The sequence below is a fragment of the Dendrobates tinctorius genome, unplaced genomic scaffold, assembly GCF_039654945.1.
Source record: "Dendrobates tinctorius isolate UK_male_01 unplaced genomic scaffold, ASM3965494v1 ptg000035l, whole genome shotgun sequence".
NCBI lineage: Eukaryota > Metazoa > Chordata > Amphibia > Anura > Dendrobatidae > Dendrobates > Dendrobates tinctorius.
In genome coordinates, this window is record NW_027361703.1 from 43,309,902 (window position 1) to 43,335,674 (window position 25,773).

Sequence of the window (25,773 nt, forward strand, 5' to 3'; positions counted from 1 at the left end):
CTTCCATATGAGGGAGTTGTGTAATGGTGCACTAACACCCCCTTCCATATGAGGGAGTTGTGTAATGGTGCAGTAACACACCCCTTCCATATTAGGGGGTTTCATAATAATGCACGAATACACCCCCTTCCATATGAGAAGGGGGTCACGTAATGGTGTCCTAATACACCCCCTTCCATATGAGGGAGTCGTGTAATGGTGCACTAACACACCCCTTCCATATTAGGGGGTTTCATAATAATGCACGAATACACCCCCTTCCATATGAGAAGGGGGTCACGTAATGGTGTCCTAATACACCACCTTCCATATGAGGGAGTCGTGTAATGGTGCACTAACACACCCCTTCCATATTAGGGGGTTTCATAATAATGCACGAATACACCCCCTTCCATATGAGAAGGGGGTCACGTAATGGTGTCCTAATACACCACCTTCCATATGAGGGAGTCGTGTAATGGTGCACTAACACACCCCTTCCATATTAGGGGGTTTCATAATAATGCACGAATACACCCCCTTCCATATGAGAAGGGGGTCACGTAATGGTGTCCTAATACACCACCTTCCATATGAGGGAGTCGTGTAATAGTGCACTAACACACCCCCTTCCATATGAGGGGGGTCACGTAATAGTGTCCTAATGCACCACCTTCCATATGAGGGAGTCGTGTAATAGTGCACTAACCCCCCCTTCCATATGAGGGGGGTCACGTAATAGTGTCCTAATGCACCACCTTCCATATGAGGGAGTCGTGTAATGGTGCACTAACACCCCCTTCCATATGAGGGGTCACATAATAGTGCACTAATACACACCCTTCCATATAAGGGGAGTCGTGTAATGGTGCACTAACACACCCCCTTCCATATGAGGGGGTCACATAATAGTGCACTAATACACCCCCTTCCATTCAATGGAAAATCTGCACTGAAATACAATTAGAAGCAAAGTGAATGAGATATGAGCAAATGTTACTCACAATGCAGAATTTTGTGCAGAAATTAAGCTATGATGTCTATTGATAAATCTGCAGCATTTAAAGGGACCCTGTCGGCAGAGGATAGGATGACTGTTCAAACTGTATGGGCCCCTGTAGCATTCTAAATCCTATAAGGAGATGCAAGTTGCACCTCCTCCCCCATTATGTAGTATGTCCCCCATCTTGGGCTGCTTCCTGGTATATATGTACCCCATCCTGGGCCCATACTAGTGTATACGTCCTTTATCCTGGCATGTTGGAGCTCGGTCTCCTGGGGCTTCATTGCTGTTGTTGACACGTGACTCCAGCACTCAATCGAGGCTGGCGTCAGTGTCCTAGTCTCCTGTCGAATTCAGCAGTAAGAGGAAGCTCGAGATCAGCTCCAGCCCTGACTTCCTGTTCATGTTCAGTTTGTCTGAAGGCAGGGGCAGTGATGCCATCGCTGATTGGGCTCTGGCATCACGTGTCACAACAACTGCCGACAGAACAAGTGCCAACACCGCGGGAATGGCAGAAACCCTTTAAGCCCTTCACGACGTGCATCGTACATGTACGGCGCATATCTGGTCTCCTTCTTTGACGTGGGCTCGGGCGCTGAGCCCACATCCTTTTCGGCACATGTCAGCTGATTTTATCTGCATCATCTGCTCATCTTGAGCCGACCCCTGGTCCTGGCTGCCGTGGCGCTTGAACTCCCTGAGCCTGCTCCCTAACAGTCTCTGTATAGGGGTTGGTCCCACCTGGCGCGCTCGCTCGGGGAGAGTTCGGCGTCACGGCCCAATGGGTCCACTCTTGCACCCGTCACCCGCGGCGTAACACCAGTCCTCAGAGTTGGGGAACATTGCCTGAGCAGAAGGAATCAACTGTTTTTCCAGGATACCCTTGTATGCGGCTTGATTCATACGTCCTTCGCAAAGGTTAACCTGCCCAATTTCAGCCTTGCTGAAGCATCCCCAGATCATCACCGATCTTCCACAAAATTTCACAGTGGGTGCAAGACACTGTGGCTTGTACGCCTCTCCAGTTCTCCGTCTAATCACTAGATGACCAGGTGTTCTGCAAAGCTTAAAATTAGATTAGAGAAGATTACCTTACTCTAGTCCTCTATGGTCCAATCCTTATAGTCTTTGGCAAACTTCAGCCTGGCTCTCCTTTGCTTCTCATTGATGAAATGCTTTTATCTAGCTTTACAAGACTTGAGCCCTACCTCTAGGAGCCTGTTACGAGCTGTTCTTGCCTTGCACTTCAACACAGCTACCATTTGCCATTCCTTTTGTGGGTAACTTGATGTCATCTTGCAGAAGCTGAGTGACATTCGAATAAGATGGCGGTCATCCCGGTCAGTGGAGAGGCGTTTTTGCCCTCTGCCAGTCTGTAGCTTTGTTGTCCCCAATGTCTGTTGCTTGACCTTGTTGTAATGGACTGCTGTCTTAGAAATTTTAACCCCTTCACCCCCAAGGGTGGTTTGCACGTTCATGATCGGGCCAATTTTTACAATTCTGACCACTGTACCTTTATGAGGTCATAACTCTGGAACGCTTCCATGGATCCCAGTGATTCTGACATTGTTTTCTCGTGACATATTGTACTTCATGTTAGTGGTAAAATTTCATTCAAATAACTTGCGTTTATTTGTGAGAAAAACGGAAATTTGGCGAAAATTTTGAAAATTTCGCAATTTTCCAACTTTGAATTTTTATGCCCTTAAATCACAGAGATACGGCACACATAAAACTTGATAACTAACATTTCCCACATGTTTACTTTACATCAGCACAATTTTGGAACCAAAATTTTTTTTTGTTAGGAAGTTATAAGGGTTAAAAGTTGACCAGCGATTTCTCATTTTTACAACACCATTTTATTTTTAGGACCACATCACATTTGAAGCCACTTTGAGGGGTCTATATGATAGAAAATACCCAAAAGTGACACCATTCTAAAAACAGCACCCCTTAAGGTGCTCAAAACCACATTCAAGAAGTTTATTAACCCTTTAGGTGCGTCACAGGAATTTTTTTGAATATTTAAAAAAAAATGAACATCTAACTTTTTTTCATAAAAAAAATAATTCAGGTTCAATTTTTTTTATTTTACCAAGGGTAACAGGAGAAATTGGACTGCAAAAGTTATTGTGCAATTTGTCCTGAGTACGCAGATACCTGATATGTGGGGGGGAACGACTGTTTCGGCGCATGGCAGAGCTCAGAATGGAAGGAGCGCCGTTTGACTTTTTCAATGCAAAATTGGCTGGAATTCAGATTGGACGCCATGTCACGTTTGGAGAGTCCCTGATGTACCTAAACAGTGGAAACCCCCTACAAGTGACCCCATTTTGGAAACTAGACCCCCCAAGGAACTTATCTAGATATGTGGTGAGAACTTTGAACCCACAAGGGCTTTACAAAAGTTTATAACGTACAGCGGTACAATTAAAAAATCATATTTTTTCCACAAAAATGATCTTTTCACCCCAATTTTTATTTTCCCAAGGGTAACAGGACCCTAAAAGTTATTGTGCAATTTGTCCTGAGTACGCTGATACCCCACATGTGGGGGTAAACCACTATTTGGGCGCATGGCAGAGCTCGGAAGGGAAGCAGCGCCATTTGACGTTTTTGGCTGGAATTGAGATCGGACACCATGTCGCGTTTGGAAAACCCCTGATGTACCTAAACAGTGGAAACCCCCCACAAATGACACCATTTTGGAAACTAGACCCCCTAAGGAACTTATCTAGATGTGTGGTGAGAACTTTGAACCCCCATGGGCTTCACAGAAGTTTATAACATAAAGCCATACAATTAAAAAATCATATTTTTTCCACAAAAATGATCTTTTCACCCTCAATTCTTATTTTTCCAAGGGTAACAGGACCCTAAAAGTTATTGTGCAATTTGTCCTGAGTACGCTGATACCCCACATGTGGGGGTAAACCACTATTTGGGCGCATGGCAGAGCTCGGAAGGGAAGCAGCGCCATTTGACGTTTTTGGCTGGAATTGAGATCGGACACCATGTCGCGTTTGGAAAACCCCTGATGTACCAAAACAGTGGAAACCCCCCACAAATGACACCATTTTGGAAACTAGACCCCCTAAGGAACTTATCTAGATGTGTGGTGAGAACTTTGAACCCCCATGGGCTTCACAGAAGTTTATAACATAAAGCCATACAATTAAAAAATCATATTTTTTCCACAAAAATGATCTTTTCACCCTCAATTCTTATTTTTCCAAGGGTAACAGGACCCTAAAAATTATTGTGCAATTTGTCCTGAGTACGCTGATACCCCACATATGGGGGTAAACCACTATTTGGGCGAATGACAGCTCGGAAGGGAAGCAGCGCCATTTGACGTTTTTGGCTGGAATTGAGATCGGACACCATGTCGCGTTTGGAAAACTCCTGATGTACCAAAACAGTGGAAACCCCCCACAAATGACACCATTTTGGAAACTAGACCCCCTAAGGAACTTATCTAGATGTGTGGTGAGCACTTTGACCCCCCCAGTGCTTCACAGAAGTTTATAACGCCCGGGCGTGAAAATAAAAAATTCGTATTTTTTCCACAAACATGATCTTTTAGTCACCATTTTTTTATTTTCCCAAGGGTACCAGGAGAAATTGGACCCCAAAAGTTGTTGTCCAATTTGTCCTGAGTATGCTGATACCCCATATGTGGGAGAAAACTACTGTATGGGCACACGTCGGGGCTCGGAAGGGAAGTAGTGACGTTTTGGAATGCAGACTTTGATGGAATGGTCTGCGGGTGTCATGTTGCCTTTGGAGAGCCCCTAATGTACCTAAACAGTGGAAACCCCCCACAAATGACACCATTTTGTAAACTAGACCCCCCAAGGAACTTATCTAGATGTGTGGTGAGCACTTTGAACCCCCCAGTGCTTCACAGAAGTTTATAACGCCCGGGCGTGAAAATAAAAAATTCGTATTTTTTCCACAAACATGATCTTTTAGTCACCATTTTTTTATTTTCCCAAGGGTACCAGGAGAAATTGGACCTTAAAAGTTGTTGTCCAATTTGTCCTGAGTATGCTGATACCCCATATGTGGGAGAAAACTACTATATGGGCACACGCCGGGGCTCGGAAGGGAAGTAGTGACGTTTTGGAATGCAGACTTTGATGGAATGGTCTGCGGGTGTCATGTACGTTTGCAGAGCCCCTGATGTACCTAAACTATTGAAACTCCCCACAAGTGACCCCATTTTGGACACTAGACCCCCCACGGAACTTATCTAGATGTGTGGTGAGCACTTTGAACCCCCAAGTGCTTCACAGAAGTTTATAGCGCTCGGACGTGAAAATAAAAAAATCATTTTTTTCCACAAAAATGATATTTTTGCCCCCAATTTTTTTATTTTCCTAAGGGTAACAGGAGAAATTGGACCCCAAAAATTGTTTTGCAATTTGTCCTGAGTAGGCTGATACCCTACATGTGGGGGTAAAACACTGTTTGGGCGCATGGCAGAGCTTGGAAGGGAAGGAGCACCATTTGACTTTTTCAACTCAGAATTGGCTGGAATTGAGATCAGACGCCATGTTGCATTTGGAGAGCCCCTGATGTGCCCAAACAGTGGAAACCCCCAATTCTAACTCCAACCCGAACCCCAACATGCCCCTAGCCCTAACCCTAACCCTAGCCCTAACCGTAGCCCTAACCCTACCCCAACACACCCCTAGCCCTAACCCTAGCCCTAACCCTAATGGAAAAATGGAAATAAATACATTTTTTTAATTTTATTATTTTTCCCTAACTAAGGGGGTGATAACGGGGGGTTTGATTTACTATTTATTTCGGTTTTTATTTTTGGCAGCTGTCGCACGCTAAAAGACGCTTTTTATTGTAAAAATAGTTTTTGCATCACCACATATTGAGAGCTATAATTTTTCCTTATTTTAACCCACCGGGTCATGTGAGGTCTTATTTTTTGCGGGACGAGTTGACGTTTTTATTGGTACCATTTTCGGGCACGTGAAATTTTTTGATCGCTTTTTATTCCGATTTTTGGGACGCAGAATGAAGAAAAACCAGCGTTTCATGAATTTCTTTTGGGGAGGTGCGTTTACACCGTTCCGCGTGCGGTAAAATTGATAAAGCGGTTTTATTCTTCGGGTCAGTACAGTTACAGCGATACCTCATTTAGGTCTTTTTTTATGTTTTTGTCGGTTTTATGCAATGAAAACTATTTTATATAAAAAATAATTATTTTGGCATCGCTTTATTCTGCGAGCTATAACTTTTTTATTATTTCGCTGATGACGCTGTGTGGCGGCTCGTTCTTTGCGGGACAAGATGACGTTTTCAGCGGTACCATGGATATTTATATGCGTCTTTTTGATCGCGCGTTATTACACTTTTTGTTTGGCAGTATGATAATAAATCATTATTTTTTGCTTCGTTTTTTATTTTTATTTTTTAAGGGGTTCGCTAAAGGGGTTAACTAATGGGACAGTTTTATAGGGCGGGTCGTTACGGACGCTGCGATACCTAATATGTGTACTTTTATTGTTTTTTTTTTATTATTTCCAAAAAATGGATTTATTGAGGGAATATTTTTTTTTTTTTTTCTAATTTATTTGGCGATTTTTTTTTAATTATTTTTACACTTTTTTTTATTTTTTTTTTTACTTTATTAAATAGTCCCAGGTGGGACATCACTGTCCTGTGACAGATCGCTGATCTGTCACATCACAGATCACTGTGACAGATCAGCGATCTGACACAGGCACTGCAGAAGGCTTCCTCATGCCTGCGCTTTGCAGGCACTGAGGAAGCCAGCTTCCTCAGGCCCCCGAAGGCCCCCGTCGCCATCTTGGATTCGGGGGCCTGGAGGAAAGGAGCCCCCGGCAGCAGCGCTGCACATTGCGCTGCCGTGGGGGGCTCAGGGAAGCACGGAGGGATCCCCCTCCCTGCCGATGCTTCCCTTTAACTCCCGGTACACCGCGATCATGTTTGATCGCGGTGTGCAAGGGGTTAACGTGTCGGGGGCGGTCCGTGACCGCCCCTGACACATTGTGCCGGGTGTCAGCTGTGATAATCAGCTGACACCCGGCCGCGATCAGCGGCGCTCACCACGTGGGCACCGCTGATCGCGCCCGACGTACTATCCCGTCCATGGGCATAGGGGCCCAGGTCCCATGGACGGGATATACCGTCGGATGTCAGGAAGGGGTTAAGGATGGAGGCAACATGATGCTCACTGTATCCCTCTACTAGTAAAGCCAGAATTGAGCCCTTCTTTTCCTCTCTCAAGACTTTTCTTTTCATTTCCTTTGGCATGGTTACAAGTTATTTTTTCATGCCTATTACTTTTGGGATATTACTAGCACTTGTTTTGCCATCCAGCTTGTCCTATTGGAGGAGGATTGTGAACACCACAGCAGGTTTTTTATACTTTCCTTCGTTAAATAAGATTTGGTTCAGGTGATCACCTAATCAGAAGCACATTAAGTAGAATGAGGTGTACTCTGGTTGGAATTCAATGGACACTGGAATAGAATGGCTGACAGACATGTAGAGAAGCTGATTTTTATAAAACTGTGCAGTGGTCTCTTAATTTTTGCCAGAGCTGTATATTGGACGACTCTTGTGTATCATAGATAAGTATCCCAAAAAAGTGGTCAAAATTAGGTAACAATGTATTATGGCATGATATTATAATTTATTCCTGTCTAAAGAGGGTTTTGACCAATGTCCCTTAACCCCATTCCTTTTTTGAATCAGATCTTTTTTATTAAACATTCAGGAATCAATACAGAAAGAATATGACATCTTATATAGCTAGTAAAATTTACATTGAGAGCAAATATTATTTAAAGGGTAAAACTCTTCCTGTGTAAGAATAAATAAAAAGAAGAAATCTCAAAACACAGATATTTGCATAAAATTGAGCCTATAAACAACATGGCTCCACAAATAAACAAAAATCAAAATTATACATCAGTGCCTCATTTCAGCGGGAAAACCATCCCCGCCAGCCGCGCCACTCCGCATCATATTTCGCCCCCCCCCGCCCCCCACGGATATCAGGTCCAATCCACCCCAGCTCCCTCCCACCGCGCCACTCAAAATCTACTTCGCCACAAAGGGCACTAGACTTTATTTTCACCCCCCAAGCATCCCCTCATCGCAAGCACAACAGCAACTGGTCCAACATCGCATCCCGTACCAGTGCGCCCGAGGGGAGACCCGGTGACTCCATCCATGGCTGCCAAATTTTGTAAAACTTTCTTAATGCATTTCTTTTTAAATAAGTCCCCCTTTCCAATCTGATGACATTATTTAGTTTATTTTTAAGCTCTGACAATGTTGGTGGCATAGGATCCAACCAATGATATGCAAGTATCTTTCTTGCCTGATACAGGATGCGTGCTATTCCCAGGGCCACTGCAGAGTCCGGGTCAACCCCCTCCTCCCACAAATTCAACAAACATAGACGAGGTGACGGTCGTATTGTGATATGGTATACTTGGGCTATGAGTCCCAGGGTCTGCCTCCAGAAATCCCCAATGTGCCCGCACTCCCACATAACATGCATCAAGTGGGCATCATCCTGCCCACACCTAACACATTGTGTATTGGGCCTAAGTCCCATTTTAAATAATAAGCTGGGTGTTTTATATACCCTGTGAATGAGATATATTTGCGAAAGCCGCTGGCACTCAGAAACCGCCATTTTAGGGACCTGTTCTAGAATATCGGACCACTGGTCCTCCGTCAGGGGGCCAACGTCCCGTTCCCACTTATTCTTAGCAGCAGTCAGTGGATATGTCTCCAGATGGGCAGGTAATAATCTTTTATATAATTCAGAGATAAGTCCCCTAGAAGACTCAGATGTAAGTAGCATATGTAGTGTTTGATTATGTGTCACTATCACCGGATTTGTCCTTCTCTGTTTTTCCAATGCATGTCTTAGCTGTAAGTACTGATAAAAGAAGACGTGCGGGAGGTGAAATTCTGTTCTCAATTGTTCAAAACTCTTAAGAGTATTATTTTGCAAAATTTGTGACACCAGATAAATCCCTTTATCTTCCCATCTTCCGAACCCCACCAGCTTTTTGATCTCTTGCAAATCCGGATTTCGCCACAATGGCCACAATTCCGTAGGCCCATTTATCTTCAAAAGAGACTTACCCCTATCCCACACCTTGAAAATCATAGCCAACGTGGGGTATCGTGCCCCATTTATCTGCCGTCTTCCCACCTCCAACCGGCACCCTGGATATTTCCATACCGATCCTTCCCTCACAATATCACCACCATTGTCACACGCCCCGTCTCTACCCCAACCCTTAAGATGTTGCATCTGGGAGGCTATAAAGTATATGAATGGGTTTGGCACCGCCAATCCTCCCTCCTCCTTCCCTCGCTGCAGTATCTCCAAGCGAATCCTAGCCTGTTTTTTCTTCCAAATTAATTCCCGGAATAATGTATTTATTTTTGCAAAAAAGTCCCTACAGATCCACACCGGAGAATTATGTATCAAATATAATAATTGTGGCATCATTACCATTTTGATTAAGTTAGATCTACCAATATTCGACAACGGCAGGCGACACCAAGTATGTACTTTTGCTCTAAATCGCTGCAACAGGGGCTCCAGATTCAGAGCCCGAAAATCCTTCGGGGCAGGACTAACAATTATACCCAGATACTTAAACCTCCGAACTACAGGGACCGGTATCTGCAAATCTGAGAAATCCGCCGGGAGAGGGTCTATCGGCATTAAAGCTGATTTGGACCAATTAATCCGAAGACCAGACCTCAGCCCAAATTCTCGAATGACCTCCATTGCCGGCAAAATCGAGGAATGTACCTTATCTAAATATAGAAGTAAATCATCCGAGTACAATGATATCCTCAACTCCACAGTTCCACATCTGAATCCCATTATTTCTCTGGACTTCCGAATTGCAACTGCCAATGGCTCCACCGCAGTAGCAAATAGCAAGGGCGAGAGCGGGCACCCCTGTCTAGTACCTCTCCCAAGAGGAAAAGACTCAGAGACCCTGCCATTAGCCCCAACCTTCGCCACCGGCGAGCCATACAACAGCCTCACCCAATTTATAAATCTGTGTCCAAAGCCCATTTTCCGAAGTACCGCCCACAAAAAACCCCACTCCAAACTATCGAACGCCTTAGCGGCGTCTAAGGACAAAATTGCTCTTCCCCCCAACTCCCCAGAACTATGTTGAATCCCCAAGTATAGTTTCCTAAGGTTCATAGATGTGGCTCTGCCTGGGATAAATCCCGTCTGATCCTTCTGTATAACAGATGAGATAACTCGGGACATCCTATTGGCGAGTACCTTGGCCAATAATTTAACATCTGTTGATAATAGGGAAATCGGGCGATATGAATCCGGAACCTCTGGATCCTTTCCGGGCTTTAATATTAAAACTATCAAAGCTTCCCTCATAGATGGCGGGAGGACCCTCTGCCTTTCAGCCTCTTCAAATACCTTAAGTAGCTTAGGTAGCAGTAAGGGTGCATAGGTTTTGTAAAACTCGCCAGGCAGGCCATCCATTCCTGGAGCCTTTTCATTTTGCATCTGACCAAGCGCCTCCTCCAACTCCTCCAACAGGATGTCCCGATCCAATGAATCCCTATCGCTATCAGCCAATGCAGGGAGAGAGAGAGCATCCAGGTACTGCTCAATCTCAGTCTCCGTGAGACTGCAATCTGATGTGTATAGTCGCATATAATACCTCCTTATCTCACTCACTATGTCCGCACTGTCTGTCACAGGACCACCCGAGTCCGTTTTTAGCCTATTGATATATGAAGATCCGTCCTGTGCTCTAATGACCGTGGCCAATAAATGTCCTACTCCCTCCCCCTCTATAAAATATTTTTGTTTGAGGAAATAACGTTTATTTGCTGCCGCCGACATGAGGTTTTCCCTGAGCGACCCCTGTGCCTTCTCCAAAGCTTTTTTAGTTTCCTCTGTCGGGTTGAGTATCACCGCAGCCTCCGCAACAGACACCTCCTGGATCAGACTCTGGGTGTAGCGTCTATTTTGGCTTTTCCGTGTGCATATTTCTCTAATATATAAGCCCCTGACATAGGCTTTCATGGAATCCCAGACTATGTGTGATGATGCAGAGTACTCATTAAGTTGAAAATATTCTAGAATGGCATCATGCAAAGATCCCCCTATAAGCTGGATCCAGAAGGGATTAAGCTTCCAGATAGGTCTAGATAGGGTGAGGGGGTGTCCCCATGAAAGTGTGACATGTAGCGGCGAGTGATCAGATACACTTCTAGGCAGGTAGGCCACCCCTCGTACATATGGGGTCATGAGGGTATTCCCAATGGCCAGGTCTATCCGTGACATAGCGTGGTGGGAGCTAGAGTAGCAGGAAAACTGTCTGGCTGTGGGGTTTTGGACACGCCAAAGATCTACCATACCCAGCTCCACTAACGTTCTAGCAAATGAGGTTGAGGCTGCATCCTCTGATATGTTTCCCGAATGCAACTTATCCAAATAGGGATGCAAATATGTATTAAAATCTCCTATTAGAAGAGTCGGCGCAGGGGGAAAGGAACCCAAAATAGACAAGATTCTTTTTACTGGTTCGACTGAATAGGGCGGGGGGATGTATATGGCAACCAAAATAAATTGTATACCGTATAACGTGCAAAGCAAACATACAAATCTGCCCCCGGGGTCAACCACTGATTTAGTACATGAGAAGGGGATGGACCTGTGCACCAGCACACTGACACCCCGCGCATGGGTCGAGTACGTGGAATGATATTCATGTGAAACCCATCCCTTTCTTAGCCAATGAATATTATCTTTCACCATGTGGGTCTCAGACATACACAGGATAGCCGGGAGAAATTTCTGCATATTAGTAAATATAGCACATCTCTTATTTGCATCCCCGAGCCCCCTAACATTCCACGCTACAATATTAAGTGATATCGCCATAAGAGCAGACTAAAAAATGAGAAATCGGAACATACTCCACTCCCGAGGGAGAGAGGCAATCTCCACCATCCCTCAGTACAATGAATTGGGCGACACGGCTGACGCACATCACATCCCACAGAACAATTAGGGAATACAACAACAAACGAAAAAAACAAAGGAGGGAGAGGGAGCACTGCACACCAGTGCACAGCGCCCCTACCCCCAAACACAAGTGTAACTTGCACATTTCTCTCAAATAGAGAGAATCAGGGCTAGAAAACTCGCCCAGAGTCCATGCAGGGAGAAGGGTCCACAGCTTGTCACTGTAACGAGTGTCCACAGCAATCCGGTCAGCTCCCGCCCTGAATCCGAAATGGAATGAACAGTAGTAATTATACCAGCATAGCGTCCTAGACAAAAAGGAGTAACAACACCTGGTGGCGAAAAAAGGGAGAACTTCAAGTATTCTTCCTCCTCATGGACCTCTCATTAATATCCAGCCAGGACAGCGCCATTCCCGCCGTATCAAAAAAGTGCGTTTCTCCATTCACATCAATCCGCAGTCTAGCAGGGTACATCATGGAATATGTCACCTGTAAGTCACGTAGGCGTTTTTTAATCTCAATAAATTGCGCCCTTTTACGCTGCACCTCCAGGGAAAAATCAGGGAAAATGGAGACTTTCCTCCCATTAATAGCAAGTTCCTTAATGTCTCTGGATCTGCGCAGGATAGCATCTCTATCTTTAAAGTGTAGGAGCTTAAGCAAGATGGGACGCGGGGGTGCTCCCGGCGGGGGGAAACGCGTAGGGACCCTGTGTGCTCTCTCAATAGTAAAGAATGGGGACAAAACATCTTTACCAAAGGTGTCCATTAGCCATTTTTCAAAAAAGCCAAGTGAGTCAGTCCCCTCCGTCCTCTCCGGAACCCCCACCAGTCGCAGATTACTTCTACGGGAGCGGTTCTCTAAATCATCCACCTTGTTCAGCAGTATTGTAATATTTTGCGTGGCTTTTCCCAGCTCCCGTGTTATTGGTGGCAATTTATCCTCCGTCGCACCAACACGCTCCTCCAGTTCCCCCACCCTGGCAGTCACCCCTCGCAGCTCTTGTTTAATACAGGCCATGTCCTTGGTGACAATCTCCATTTGATTACTTAGAGTGGCCAGTGTGGTATTGCAGGAGTTAATTGCTGCGAGGATTTCTCCCAGTGTGGGCTCAGCAGTCACAGACTCCGGCTGCTCCCCATCCCCCACTCCTTCCTCCTCCAGCACAGGCCCCTGTGTCTGCACATGTTGGGCTGAAGGGGGGCCCAGTTTACTCACTGTTCCCTCCCTGGAGAGATGATCCTCCAGCTCCACGCTGCATCCAGCGTCTGCCTCAGTCTGTGCACTGGGCGATCGAGCAGCAGCAGGAGGCACCCTTGCATATCGTTCCAGCCTGCCAGCAGCTCCCATCGCTCCACTACCAGCCGACTTGTTGTTTGCTGGTGCCATCCTGGATGTAGCAGAGGCGCGCCCCGGCGTCTCCTTATCTTTTTTACTGCTGCGGTTCGACATGGCCCAAGGATCCTCCGCTGTCTAAACGCCCAGGGAGATATTGCAGCCCTCCAGGTCAGTGGGACTCGTCAGCAGTGCCGGTAATCAGGATTTATTGTCGGATCCGGGCAGGAGCTCTCTCACTCCACGTCCTCCCTACATGAGGTCCAGGCCACGCCCTTAACCCCATTCCTACAATGGACGTAATATTCCGTCCATGTGACCTGGGACCTAGTTCCCATGGACGGAATATTACATCTAATGCAATCAGCTGCGCTCTCGGAGGGAGCGCAGCTGATCGCGGCCGGGTGTCAGCTGATTATCACAGCTGACACCCGGCACAATGTGTCAGGGGCGGTCACGGACCGCTCCCGACACGTTAACCCCTGGCAATCCGCGATCAAACACGATCGCGGTGTACCGGGGGTTAAAGGGAAGCAATTCCGTTCTTCCCTGAGCCCCCCACAGCAGCGCAATGTGCAGCGCTGCTGCTGGGGGCTCCTTCCCTGCAGGTCCCCGGATCCAGTATGGCGACGGGGACCTTCGGGGGCCTGCAGGGAGCTGGCTTCCTCATGCCTGCAAAGCGCAGGCAAGAAAGAAGCCTGCCGGACAGCCTGTGACAGAGTGCTGATCTGTCACAGCGATCTGTGATGTGACAGATCAGCGATCTGTCACAGGACAGTGATGTCCCACCTGGGACAATGTATTAAAGTTAAAAAAAAAAAGTGTAAAAATAATTTAAAAAAAAAATCGCTAAATAAATTAAAAAAAAAAAAGTTTCCCTAATAAATTCATTTTTTGGAAATAAAAAAACAAAACAATAAAAGTACACATATTTGGTATCACCGCGTCCGTAACGACCTGCCCTATAAAACTGTCCCATTAGTTAACCCATTTAGCGAACTGCTTAAAAAAATAAAAAACGAAGCAAAAAATAATGATTTATTATCATACCGCCGAACAAAAAGTGCAATAACGCGCGATCAAAAAGATGCATATAAATATCCATGGTACCGCTGAAAACGTAATCTTGTCCCGCAAAAAATGAGCGGCCACACAGCGTCATCAGCGAAAAAATAAAAAAGTTATAGCTCGCAGAATAAAGCGATGCCAAAATAATTATTTTTTATATAAAATAGTTTTCATTGCATAAAAGCACCAAAACATAAAAAAACGACCTAAATGAGGTATCGCTGTAACCATACTGACCCGAAGAATAAAACCGCTTTATCAATTTTACCGCACGCGGAACGGTGTAAACGCACCCCCCAAAAGAAATTCATGAAACGCTGGTTTTTGTTCATTCTGCGTCCCAAAAATCGGAATAAAAAGCGATCAAAAGATGTCACGTGCCCGAAAATACCAATACCAATGAAAACGTCAACTCGTCCCGCAAAAAATAAGACCTCACATGACTCAGTGGGTCAAAATATGGAAAAATTATAGCTCTCAATATGTGGTGATGCAAAAACTATTTTTACAATAAAAAGCGTCTTTTAGCGTGTGACAGCTGGCAAACATAAAAACCCGCTATAAATAGTAAATCAAACCCCCCTTTATCACCCCCTTAGTTAGGGAAAAATAATAAAATTAAAAAAATGTATTTATTTCCATTTTCCCATTAGGGCTAGGGTTAGGGCTGAGATTAGGGTTAGGGGTGTGTTAGGGCTGGAGTTAGAATTGGGAGGTTTCCACTGTTTGGGCACATCAGGTGCTCTCCAAATGCAACATGGCATCTGATCTCAATTCCAGCCAATTCTGCGTTGAAAAAGTCAAATGGCGCTCCTTCCCTTCCAAGCTCTGCCATGCGCCCAAACAGTGTTTTACCCCCACATATGGGGTATCAGCCTACTCAGGACAAATTGCAAAACAACTTTTGGGGTCCAATTTCTCCTGTTACCCTTAGGAAAATAAAAAAATGGGGGCAAAAAAATCATTTTTGTGGAAAAAAATATGATTTTTTTATTTTCACTCCCGGGCGTTATAAACTTCTGTGAAGCACTTGGGGGTTCAGAGTGCTCACCACACATCTAGATAAGTTCCGTGGGGGTCTAGTTTCCAAAATGGGGTCACTTTTGGGGAGTTTGAATAGTTTAGGCACATCAGAGGCTCTCCAAACGCACATGACACCCGCAGACCATTCCATCAAAGTCTGCTTTCCAAAACGTCACTACTTCCCTTCCGAGCCCCGACGTGTGCCCATACAGTAGTTTTCTCCCACATATGAGGTATCAGCGTACTCAGGACAAATTGGACAACAACTTTTGGGGTCCAATTTCTCCTGGTACCCTTGGGAAAATAAAAAAATTGGGGACTAAAAGATCATGTTTGTGGAAAAAATACGATTTTTTTATTTTAAACCCCCGGACATTATAAACTTCTGTGAAGCACTAGGGGGTTCAAAGTGCTCACCACACATCTAGATAAGTTCCTTGGGGGGTCTAGTTTCCAAAATGGTGTCATTTATGGGGGGGGTTTCCACTGTTTTGGTACATCAGGGGCTTTCCAATCGCGACATGGTGTCCGATCTCAATTCCAGCCAAAAACGTCAAATGGCGCTGCTTCCCTTCCGAGCTCTGCCATGCGCCCAAATAGTCGTTTACTCCCACATATGGGGTATCAGCGTACTCAGGATAAATTTCACAATAACTTTTAGGGTCCTGTTACCTTTAGGAAAATAAAAATTGGGGTGAAAAGATCATTTTTGTGGAAAAAATATGATTTTGTAATTGTACCGCTGTACGTTATAAACTTCTGTGGTGCCCTTGTGGGTTCAAAACTCTCGCCACATATCTAGATAAGTTCCTTGGGGGGTCTAGTTTCCAAAATGGGGTCACTTGTGGGGGGTTTCCACTGTTTAAGTACATTAGGGGCTCTCCAAACGTGACGTGGCGTCCGATCTGAATTCCAGCCAATTTTGCATTGAAAAAGTCAAACGGCGCTCCTTCCCTTCTGAGCTCTGCCATGCACCGAAACAGTGGTTCCCCCCCACAAATCAGGTATCAGCGTACTCAGGACAAATTGCACAATAACTTTTGCAGTCCAATTTCTCCTGTTACCCTTGGTAAAATAAAAAAAATTGAACCTGAAGTATTTTTTTTGTGAAAAAAAGTGAAATGTTCATTTTTTTAAAATATTCAAAAAATTCCTGTGAAGCACCTGAAGGGTTAATAAACTTCTTGAATGTGGTTTTGAGCACCATAAGGGGTGCAGTTTTTAGAATGGTGTCACTTTTGGGTATTTTCTATCATATAGACCCCTCAAAGTGGCTTCAAATGTGATGTGGTCCGTAAAAATAAAATGGTATTGCAAAAATGAGAAATCGCTGGTCAACTTTTGACCCTTATAACGTCCTAACAAAAAAAAAAATTTGGGTTCCAAAATGGTGCTGATGTAAAGTAAACATGTGGGAAATGTTACTTAGGCTACTTTCAGACTTCCGGCTTTTTGATTCCGGCACCCTGCGGCGAAAATTTCCCAAACTGGATCCAGCGATATGTGGTGCCGGATCCGGCTTTTACACCATTGGGATACATTGTTGCCGAATGACGCCGTATTAACACCCGACGTGTCCGGCTTTTCCCGATCCGGCGAAAAGTGACGATGCGGCGCTGTGAAAAAACGTTGCATGCAACGTTTTTTCCCTCTGCCGGACCGCTTTTCTCTACTGCACATGCCCGGCATATTTCCTCGGGCGTCAATTAACCCTGCAAGCGGCGGCAAAAATAATATCTCTCCGCGTCAATTAACCCTGCAAGCGGATCTCTTTACTTAACCCTGCAAGCGGCGGCAAAAAATAAAATCTCCCTCTCTCTCACTCGCTCTCTCATATTCACTCACATTTGCTGATCTGTTCCTTTAAATTTCACCTCCACCGTATCCGGCCAAATGAAGCATCCGGTGTCTGCGTTTTCAGCCGCATCCGGTACTACGGCTTTTCACCGCAGGCCGCCGGATTCCAAAGCCGAGAGTCTGAAAGTAGCCTTATTAAGTTTTTTGTGTGCCGTATCTCTGATTTAAGGGCAGAAAAATTCAAAGTTGGAATTTTCAAAATTTTCGCCAAATTTCTGTTTTTTTCACAAATAAACACAAGTTATATGAATGAAATTTTACCACTAACATGAAGTACAATATGTCACGAGAAAACAGTGTCAGAATCACCGAGATCCATGGAAGCGTTTCAGAGTTATTACCTCATAAAGGGACAGTGGTCAGAATTGTAAAAATTGGCCCGGGAGTTAACGTACAAACCACCCTTGGTAGTGAAGGGGTTAAAGGAGTTGTCCAATCAAAACCGATAAGTTTCACTTGTTTGTAGACCCAGGAACAGGAGGGTATGAATGAGTTATACATACCTCCGGCCAGTGAGCGCTGTCTATTAGTAATTGCTGTATTTAATATTTCCGAACTGCATATAAGTACACATACAGTGGGGCAAAAAAGTATTTAGTCAGTCAGCAATAGTGCAAGTTCCACCACTTAAAAAGATGAGAGGCGTCTGTAATTTACATCATAGGTAGACCTCAACTATGGGAGACAAACTGAGAAAAAAAAATCCAGAAAATAACATTGTCTGTTTTTTTTTCATTTTATTTGCATATTATGGTGGAAAATAAGTATTTGGTCAGAAACAAAATTTCATCTCAATACTTTGTGATATATCCTTTGTTGGCAATGACAGAGGTCAAACGTTTTCTGTAAGTCTTCACAAGGTTGCCACACACTGTTGTTGGTATGTTGGCCCATTCCTCCATGCAGATCTCCTCTAGAGCAGTGATGTTTTTGGCTTTTCGCTTGGCAACACGGACTTTCAACTCCCTCCAAAGGTTTTCTATAGGGTTGAGATCTGGAGACTGGCTAGGCCACTCCAGGACCTTGAAATGCTTCTTACGAAGCCACTCCTTCGTTGCCCTGGCGGTGTGCTTTGGATCATTGTCATGTTGAAAGACCCAGCCACGTTTCATCTTCAATGCCCTTGCTGATGGAAGGAGGTTTGCACTCAAAATCTCACGATACATGGCCCCATTCATTCTTTCATGTACCCGGATCAGTCGTCCTGGCCCCTTTGCAGAGAAACAGCCCCAAAGCATGATGTTTCCACCACCATGCTTTACAGTAGGTATGGTGTTTGATGGATGCAACTCAGTATTCTTTTTCCTCCAAACACGACAAGTTGTGTTTCTACCAAACAGTTCCAGTTTGGTTTCATCAGACCATAGGACATTCTCCCAAAACTCCTCTGGATCATCCAAATGCTCTCTAGCAAACTTCAGACGGGCCCGGACATGTACAGGCTTAAGCAGTGGGACACGTCTGGCACTGCAGGATCTGAGTCCATGGTGGCGTAGTGTGTTACTTATGGTAGGCCTTGTTACATTGGTCCCAGCTCTCTGCAGTTCATTCACTAGGTCCCCCCGCATGGTTCTGGGATTTTTGCTCACCGTTCTTGTGATCATTCTGACCCCACGGGGTGGGATTTTGCGTGGAACACCAGATCGAGGGAGATTATCAGTGGTCTTGTATGTCTTCCATTTTCTAATTATTGCTCCCACAGTTGATTTCTTCACTCCAAGCTGGTTGGCTATTGCAGATTCAGTCTTCCCAGCCTGGTGCAGGGCTACAATTTTGTTTCTGGTGTCCTTTGACAGCTCTTTGGTCTTCACCATAGTGGAGTTTGGAGTCAGACTGTTTGAGGGTGTGCACAGGTGTCTTTTTATACTGATAACAAGTTTAAACAGGTGCCATTACTACAGGTAATGAGTGGAGGAAAGAGGAGACTCTTAAAGAAGAAGTTACGGGTCTGTGAGAGCCAGAAATCTTGATTGCTTGTTTCTGACCAAATACTTATTTTCCACCATAATATGCAAATAAAATGAAAAAAAACAGACAATGTGATTTTCTGGATTTTTTTTTCTCAGTTTGTCTCCCATAGTTGAGGTCTACCTATAATGTAAATTACAGACACCTCTCATCTTTTTAAGTGGTGGAACTTGCACTATTGCTGACTGACTAAATACTTTTTTGCCCCACTGTATATCACATGAATTATGGCTTGATACTATATGTAAACTATGTTTTTCAGCGATGGTGTCTGGCACAGCACTAGTTTATGATGAAGAAATGATGAACTATCGCCTGCTTTGGGATGAGTAAGTATTCTTTACAATGCTTTGGCATATGTTGGTGCCATATCAGCAATAGGACATAATGTAGTAGCCACCTGGCATTTTATTGTAAAATGAATTTGGCCTAAATTGATTTCTTTATGCTTGTCACATATGTAGACTTGGCTGATGTTGCCGTTTGCCTCATCTTTTAGTCCAGAGTGTGCTATTGAGGTGCCAGAGAGATTGTCTTCTTCCTTCAAGAGACTTCAGGATTATGATCTTGTACGCAGATGTCTCCAGTTACCAGTCAGAGAGGCTACGGAGGAAGAGATCACTCTGGTTCACAGGTCTGTGCAGTCCGGGGCTTGTCTACCTGATTGGGGCTTTACATAATAAAGGGTTATCCATCTCTAAGAGTTAGGTTTTATTATATGGTGCCTATGCTAATGATTGGCCATTCAAGTTCTTTATAGCCCCTGGCACTTGTCTAGTAAGACACAATTCCCTTGTGCCACAATGTGTTTTTGTAATATTGATGCAAAAAATATCAAGACTGGCTAAGAGATAAACTGGTCGTCTTAGCCATATGGAGCAATTAGAGTTCAGTTTTCTTTCTCCAAAGCAAGTTAAGAAATGAATGGGGTGTTCCATTGAACAAAAAAATGCTCACCTGCCCTCTGTTCGATAAGGTTTAATCACTGTATGGGAGCATTTAGACGTCTGTATTATTCAAGGACTGGCCGCAGTTCTCCCGACCTGAGCGTGACCGCTTCTTCAAACTAAATGAACCTGTCACTCTGTGATCAGGAGACCCGAGGTCAGTCCGTACATTGTGGTCTAATCTCTGTTTTGTACAGACATCTAAATGCGCCCTTAGGCTTAGTTCTCATAAATGCATTTTCAGTCTATATGTGTACAACAGACCTCACGTGCATCAACGTTAGCCCATGTGCTAGTGCACATGGGTGATTTTCCACACGGATCTGAGGTATAAAGAAAATTGTAGCCTGCACTAGCCTGTATCAGACTAGTGTCTGTAAATAGTGAGTAATTTCTGCACCCATCCATTCTGTGGATGAGCACACAGAGCCAGTCACATCCACCAATCACACCAGTCTTGTGGACATGATTGGTCGTCCTGCCTGAAGGCACCCATATATATCAGAATGATGTCAGCTGAAGCCGCCAGTGGGTGTGGGACCTCACAACACTCCTTCAACCGATCATGTTGGGGTTGGTAAGGATCCAGCATGTCCTGATTTCAGAATTACAATCCAATTTGTACTCAGTGAGTTAATCTGCCGCCAGAAGGGTCTGGCAGTGGCTTTTGCTTGGAGGGCACAGGAGATCCTGTGTATGGAGGAGTTATGAAAGAGAGGGCTGTTGGACAAACGATCATTGGTCTGATCGCTGTCTAATATGCATGTCATATTGCACTCATAATAATAATAATCTTTATTTATATAGCGCCAACATATTCCGCAGCGCTTTACAGTTTAACAGTTTCAAAACACAAGTCATAAGTAACAACGTTAACAATACAATAATTAAAGCGAAATAAGACGACCCTGCTAGTGAGAGCTTACAATCTACCATGAGGTGAGGGAGATACAAAGTACAGGTGTGTATTTACAATTGTATATTTACAATGAAGGTCCAGCCATCTTGAGGGAGTGAAGGATGGATGGAGATAGTGAATGGGCTATACACGCACACTTACACATAGAATGACTTTGATTAGTGAACGTGATAAGCCGCTCTGAACAAATGTGTTTTGAGGGAGCGCCTAAAACTATGCAAATTGTGGTTAGTCCTAATTTCTTGGGGTAGAGCATTCCAGAGGATAGGAGCAGCACGGGAGAAGTCTTGGAGTCGGGAATGGGAGGTACGGATTAGTGCAGAGGTTAGTCGAAAGTCGTTTGCAGAGCGCAGCGATCGGCTAGGCCGATAGACAGAAATGAGGGAGGAGATGTAGGGGGGTGCCGCACCGTGGAGAGCTTTGTGGGTGAGAAAAAATACTTTGAATTGGATCCTATAGTGAATGGGCAGCCAGTGTAATGACTGACGAAGAGCGGACACGTCCGAGTACCGATTAGACAGATGGACGACCCTGGCTGCTGCATTAAGTATGGACTGGAGAGGGGATAGTCGCGTGACGGGGAGGCCAATTAATAGAGCGTTGCAGTAATCCAGGCGGGAGTGGATCAATGCTACAGTGAGGGTTTTTGTTGTTTCCATGGTGAGAAAAGGGCGGATTCTAGAGATGTTCTTTAGGTGTAAGCGGCAAGAATGGGCAAGAGATTGTATATGGGATGTGAAGGAGAGATTGGTGTCAAACATAACACCCAGACAGCGCGCCTGCTGCAGGGGAGTTATTATGGTACCACCCACAGAGAGGGAAATGTCAGATTTAGGGAGGTTAGTAGACGGCGGGAGCAGAAGAAGTTCAGTTTTGGAGAGGTTGAGTTTCAGATTGAGAGTGGACATGATATTGGAGACTGCGGACAGACAGTCACTGGCGTCCTGTAGTACAGAGGGGGTAAGGTCAGGGGAAGACGTATATAGTTGTGTGTCATCAGCATAAAGATGGTACCAAACGCCAAATCTGCTGATGGTCTGTCAAATTGGGGCTGTGTAGAGAGAGAAGAGAAGGGGGCCAAGGACTGAGCCTTGAGGTACCCCGACAGCAAGAGGAAAAGGAGATGAAGTGGAGCCAGAGAACAAAACACTGAAGGAGCGGTCAGAGAGATAGGAAGAGAACCAGGAGAGAGCAGTGTCCTTTATGCCTAGTGACTGGAGCCTAGAGAGTAGGAGATGGTGGTCAACACTATCGAAAGCTGCAGATAGGTTAAGAAGAATGAGCAAAGAGTGGTCACCGTTAGGTTTTGCTGTCAGAAGGTCATTGGTCACTTTGATGAGTGCAGTTTCAGTCAAATGTAGGGGGTCGGAAGCCGGACTGTGAAGGGTCTAGAAGGGAGTGAGTGGAGAGGTAACGGGTAAGGCGGGAGTAAACTAGGCGCTCCAAAAGTTTAGAGATGATGGGGAGATTGGAGACTGGTCTGTAGTTGTTTGTGCAGGATGGGTCGAGAGCGGGTTTCTTTAGTAATGTAGTAACGATGGCGTGTTTGAAGGAGGATGGGAAAATGCCCGAGGAGAGGGAGAGATTAAAGATTGTAGTTAGGTGGGTTGTGACGACTGGAGGGAGAGACTGGAGGAGATGTGAGGGAATGGGGTCGGTAGTGCATGTAGTCGGACGAGAAGAAGAGAGGAGTCTGGAGACTTCTTCTTCTGTGATGGGATCAAATATGGAAAGTGAGCCAGGGGAGATGCAGGAAGGGATGGGAGTCACAGCACTTGGTGGTTGGGAGCAGATTTCTTGACGGATATTATCTATTTTTTCTGTAAAGTGGGAGGCCAGGTCATCAACACAAATGTCTGTGATAGGGGCTTGTGCTTTTGGCCTGAGGAGGGAGTGAAAAGTGTCAAAGAGTTTCTTGGGGTTGTTGGCTAGTGAGGAGATCAGGGTGGTGAAGTAGGTCTGTTTGGCGAGGTGAAGGGCAGCGTTATAGGTTCTTAACATAAATTTGAAGTGGATGAAGTCTTCTGGTGTGCAGGTTTTTCTCCATAGGCGTTCAGCACTCCTAGAGCATCGCTGGAGAAGTTGAGTTTGCGATGTGAGCCAGGGCTGTTTTACTCTGTGCTTGGAGGTTCTGAGGGTGAGGGGAGCTACTTGGTCAAGGGTGCTTCTAAGAGTGTCATTGTAGTGATGAACAGCCAGATTAGGACAGGAAAAAGAGGAGATTGGGGACAGTGATGAGTGTAGGGAGTCTGAAAGTGTCTGTGGGTTAATGGCTTGTAGATTTCTGACTGTGTGGTAGGTAGGAGTGAGCTGGGGTGGGCGAGGATTTGTGAGCATGAAGGAGAAAATGTTGTGGTCAGAGAGTGGAGGCGGTGAGTTACAGTCATATGTAAAAGTTTGGGCACCCCTATTAATGTTAACCTTTTTTCTTAATAGCAATTTTGGTTTTTGCAACAGGTATTTCAGTATCATATATCTAATAACTGATGGACTCAGTTATATTTCTGGATTCAAATGAGGTTTATTGTACTAACAGAAAATGTGCAATCTGCATTTAAACAAAATTTGACCGGTGCAAAAGTATGGGCACCCTTATCATTTTCTTGATTTGAACACTCCTAACTACTTTTTACTGACTTCCTGAAGCACTAAATTGGTTTTGTAACCTCATTGAGCTTTGAACTTCATAGCCAGGTGTATCAAATCATGAGAAAAGGTATTTAAAGTGGCCACTTGCAAGTAGTTCTCCTATTTGATTCTCCTATGAAGAGTGGCATCATGGGCTCCTCAAAACAACTCTCAAATGATCTGAAAACAAAGATTATTCAACATAGCTTTTCAGGGGAAGGATACAAAAAGTTGTCTCAGAGATTTAACCTGTCAGTTTCCACTGTGAGGAACATAGTAAGGAAATAAGCCCAGAAGTGGCAGAACAAGAAAAATATCAGAAAGGCAGAGAAGAAGAATGCTGAGAACAGTCAAGGACAATCCACAGACCACCTCCAAAGACCTGCAGCATCATCTTGCTGCAGATGGTGTCACTGTGCATCGGTCAACAATACAGCGCACTTTGGACAAGGAGAAGCTGTATGGGAGAGTGATGCGAAAGAAGCCATTTCTGCAAGCACGCCACAAACAGAGTCACCTGAGGTATGCAAAAGCACATTAGAACAAGCCAGTTACATTTTGGAAGAAGGTCCTGTGGACTGATGAAACAAAGATTGAGTTGTTTGGTCATACAAAAAGGCGTTATGCATGCGCTGTATTGTTGACCGATGCACAGTGACACCATCTGCAGCAAGATGATGCTGCAGGTCTTTGGAGGTGGTCTGTGGATTGTCCTTGACTGTTCTCACCATTCTTCTTTTCTGCCTTTCTGATATTTTTCTTGGCCTGCCACTTCTGGGCTTAACAAGAACTGTACCTGTGTTCTTCCATTTCCTTACTATGTTCCTCACAGTGGAAACTGACAGGTTAAATCTCTGAGACAACTTTTTGTATCCTTCCCCTGAAAAGCTATGTTGAATAATCTTTGTTTTCAGATCATTTGAGAGTTGTTTTGAGGAGCCCATGATGCCACTCTTCATAGGAGAATCAAATAGGAGAACTACTTGCAAGTGGCCACTTTAAATACCTTTTCTCATGATTTGATACACCTGGCTATGAAGTTCAAAGCTCAATGAGGTTACAAAACCAATTTAGTGCTTCAGGAAGTCAGTAAAAAGTAGTTAGGAGTGTTCAAATCAAGAAAATGATAAGGGTGCCCATACATTTGCACCGGTCAAATTTTGTTTAAATGCAGATTGCACATTTTCTGTTAGTACAATAAACCTCATTTGAATCCAGAATTATAACTGAGTCCATCAGTTATTAGATATATGAAACTGAAATAGCTGTTGCAAAAACCAAAATTGTTATAAAGAAAAATGGTTAACATTAATAGGGGTGCCCAAACTTTTACATATGACTGTATTTAGGTGGGAGATTGAACAGAGCCGGCCGAAGACCAGATCAAGGGTGTTACCGTCCTTGTGTGTCTCAGAGGTTGAAAGCTGTGAGAGGCCTAGAGAGGTGGTTAGTGATAGAAGCTGGGATACTGATGTGGAAGTAGGGCTGTTAATGGGGATGTTGAAGACTCCCAGGATAAGGGTTGGAAGTTCTGAGGACATGAAGTGCGGCAGCCAGGCTGAAAAGTGGTCAAGGAAGTGGGTGGGTGAGCCGTGGGGCCGGTATATGACCGCTACTCTGAGGGAGAGGGGACGGAAGAGCCTGATGGTGTGGACCTCAAAAGAAGGGAATAAGAGTGTTGGAACTGGGGGGATGACCTGGAAAGTGCATTTTGGGGACAGGAGTATGCCAACTCCACCACCATGTCTGTTTGTGGGTCTCGGGGAGTGAGAGAATTGTAAGCCACCGTACGAAATGGTAGCAGGAGAGACAGTGTCAGAATCCTAAATCCAGGTTTCAGTGAGGGCCAACAGATTAAGAAAGTTGTTCAGAAAGTAGTTGTGTAGGAAAGGAAGTTTGTTACAAGCAGACCTCATACACATTAGTCCTATGTAAATATGTTAACATTCATGCACACATACAGTGGCATTTAAAAGTTTGGGCACCCCTGGTCAAAATTA

General features: G+C 44.7%; 1 protein-coding gene across 4 annotated transcripts in view; it reads left to right on the forward strand.

The window, feature by feature from the left end:
- Positions 1-25,773, forward strand: part of HDAC10 (histone deacetylase 10) — a 150,369-nt gene that overhangs the window by 3,758 nt on the left and 120,838 nt on the right. For all 4 annotated transcript variants that reach the window (XM_073573436.1, XM_073573438.1, XM_073573439.1 and 1 more), the window contains exons 2-3: positions 19,542-19,608; positions 19,779-19,913. In XM_073573436.1, coding sequence (XP_073429537.1) covers positions 19,542-19,608; positions 19,779-19,913 — 202 coding nt within the window. The remainder of the gene's footprint in view (positions 1-19,541; positions 19,609-19,778; positions 19,914-25,773) is intronic.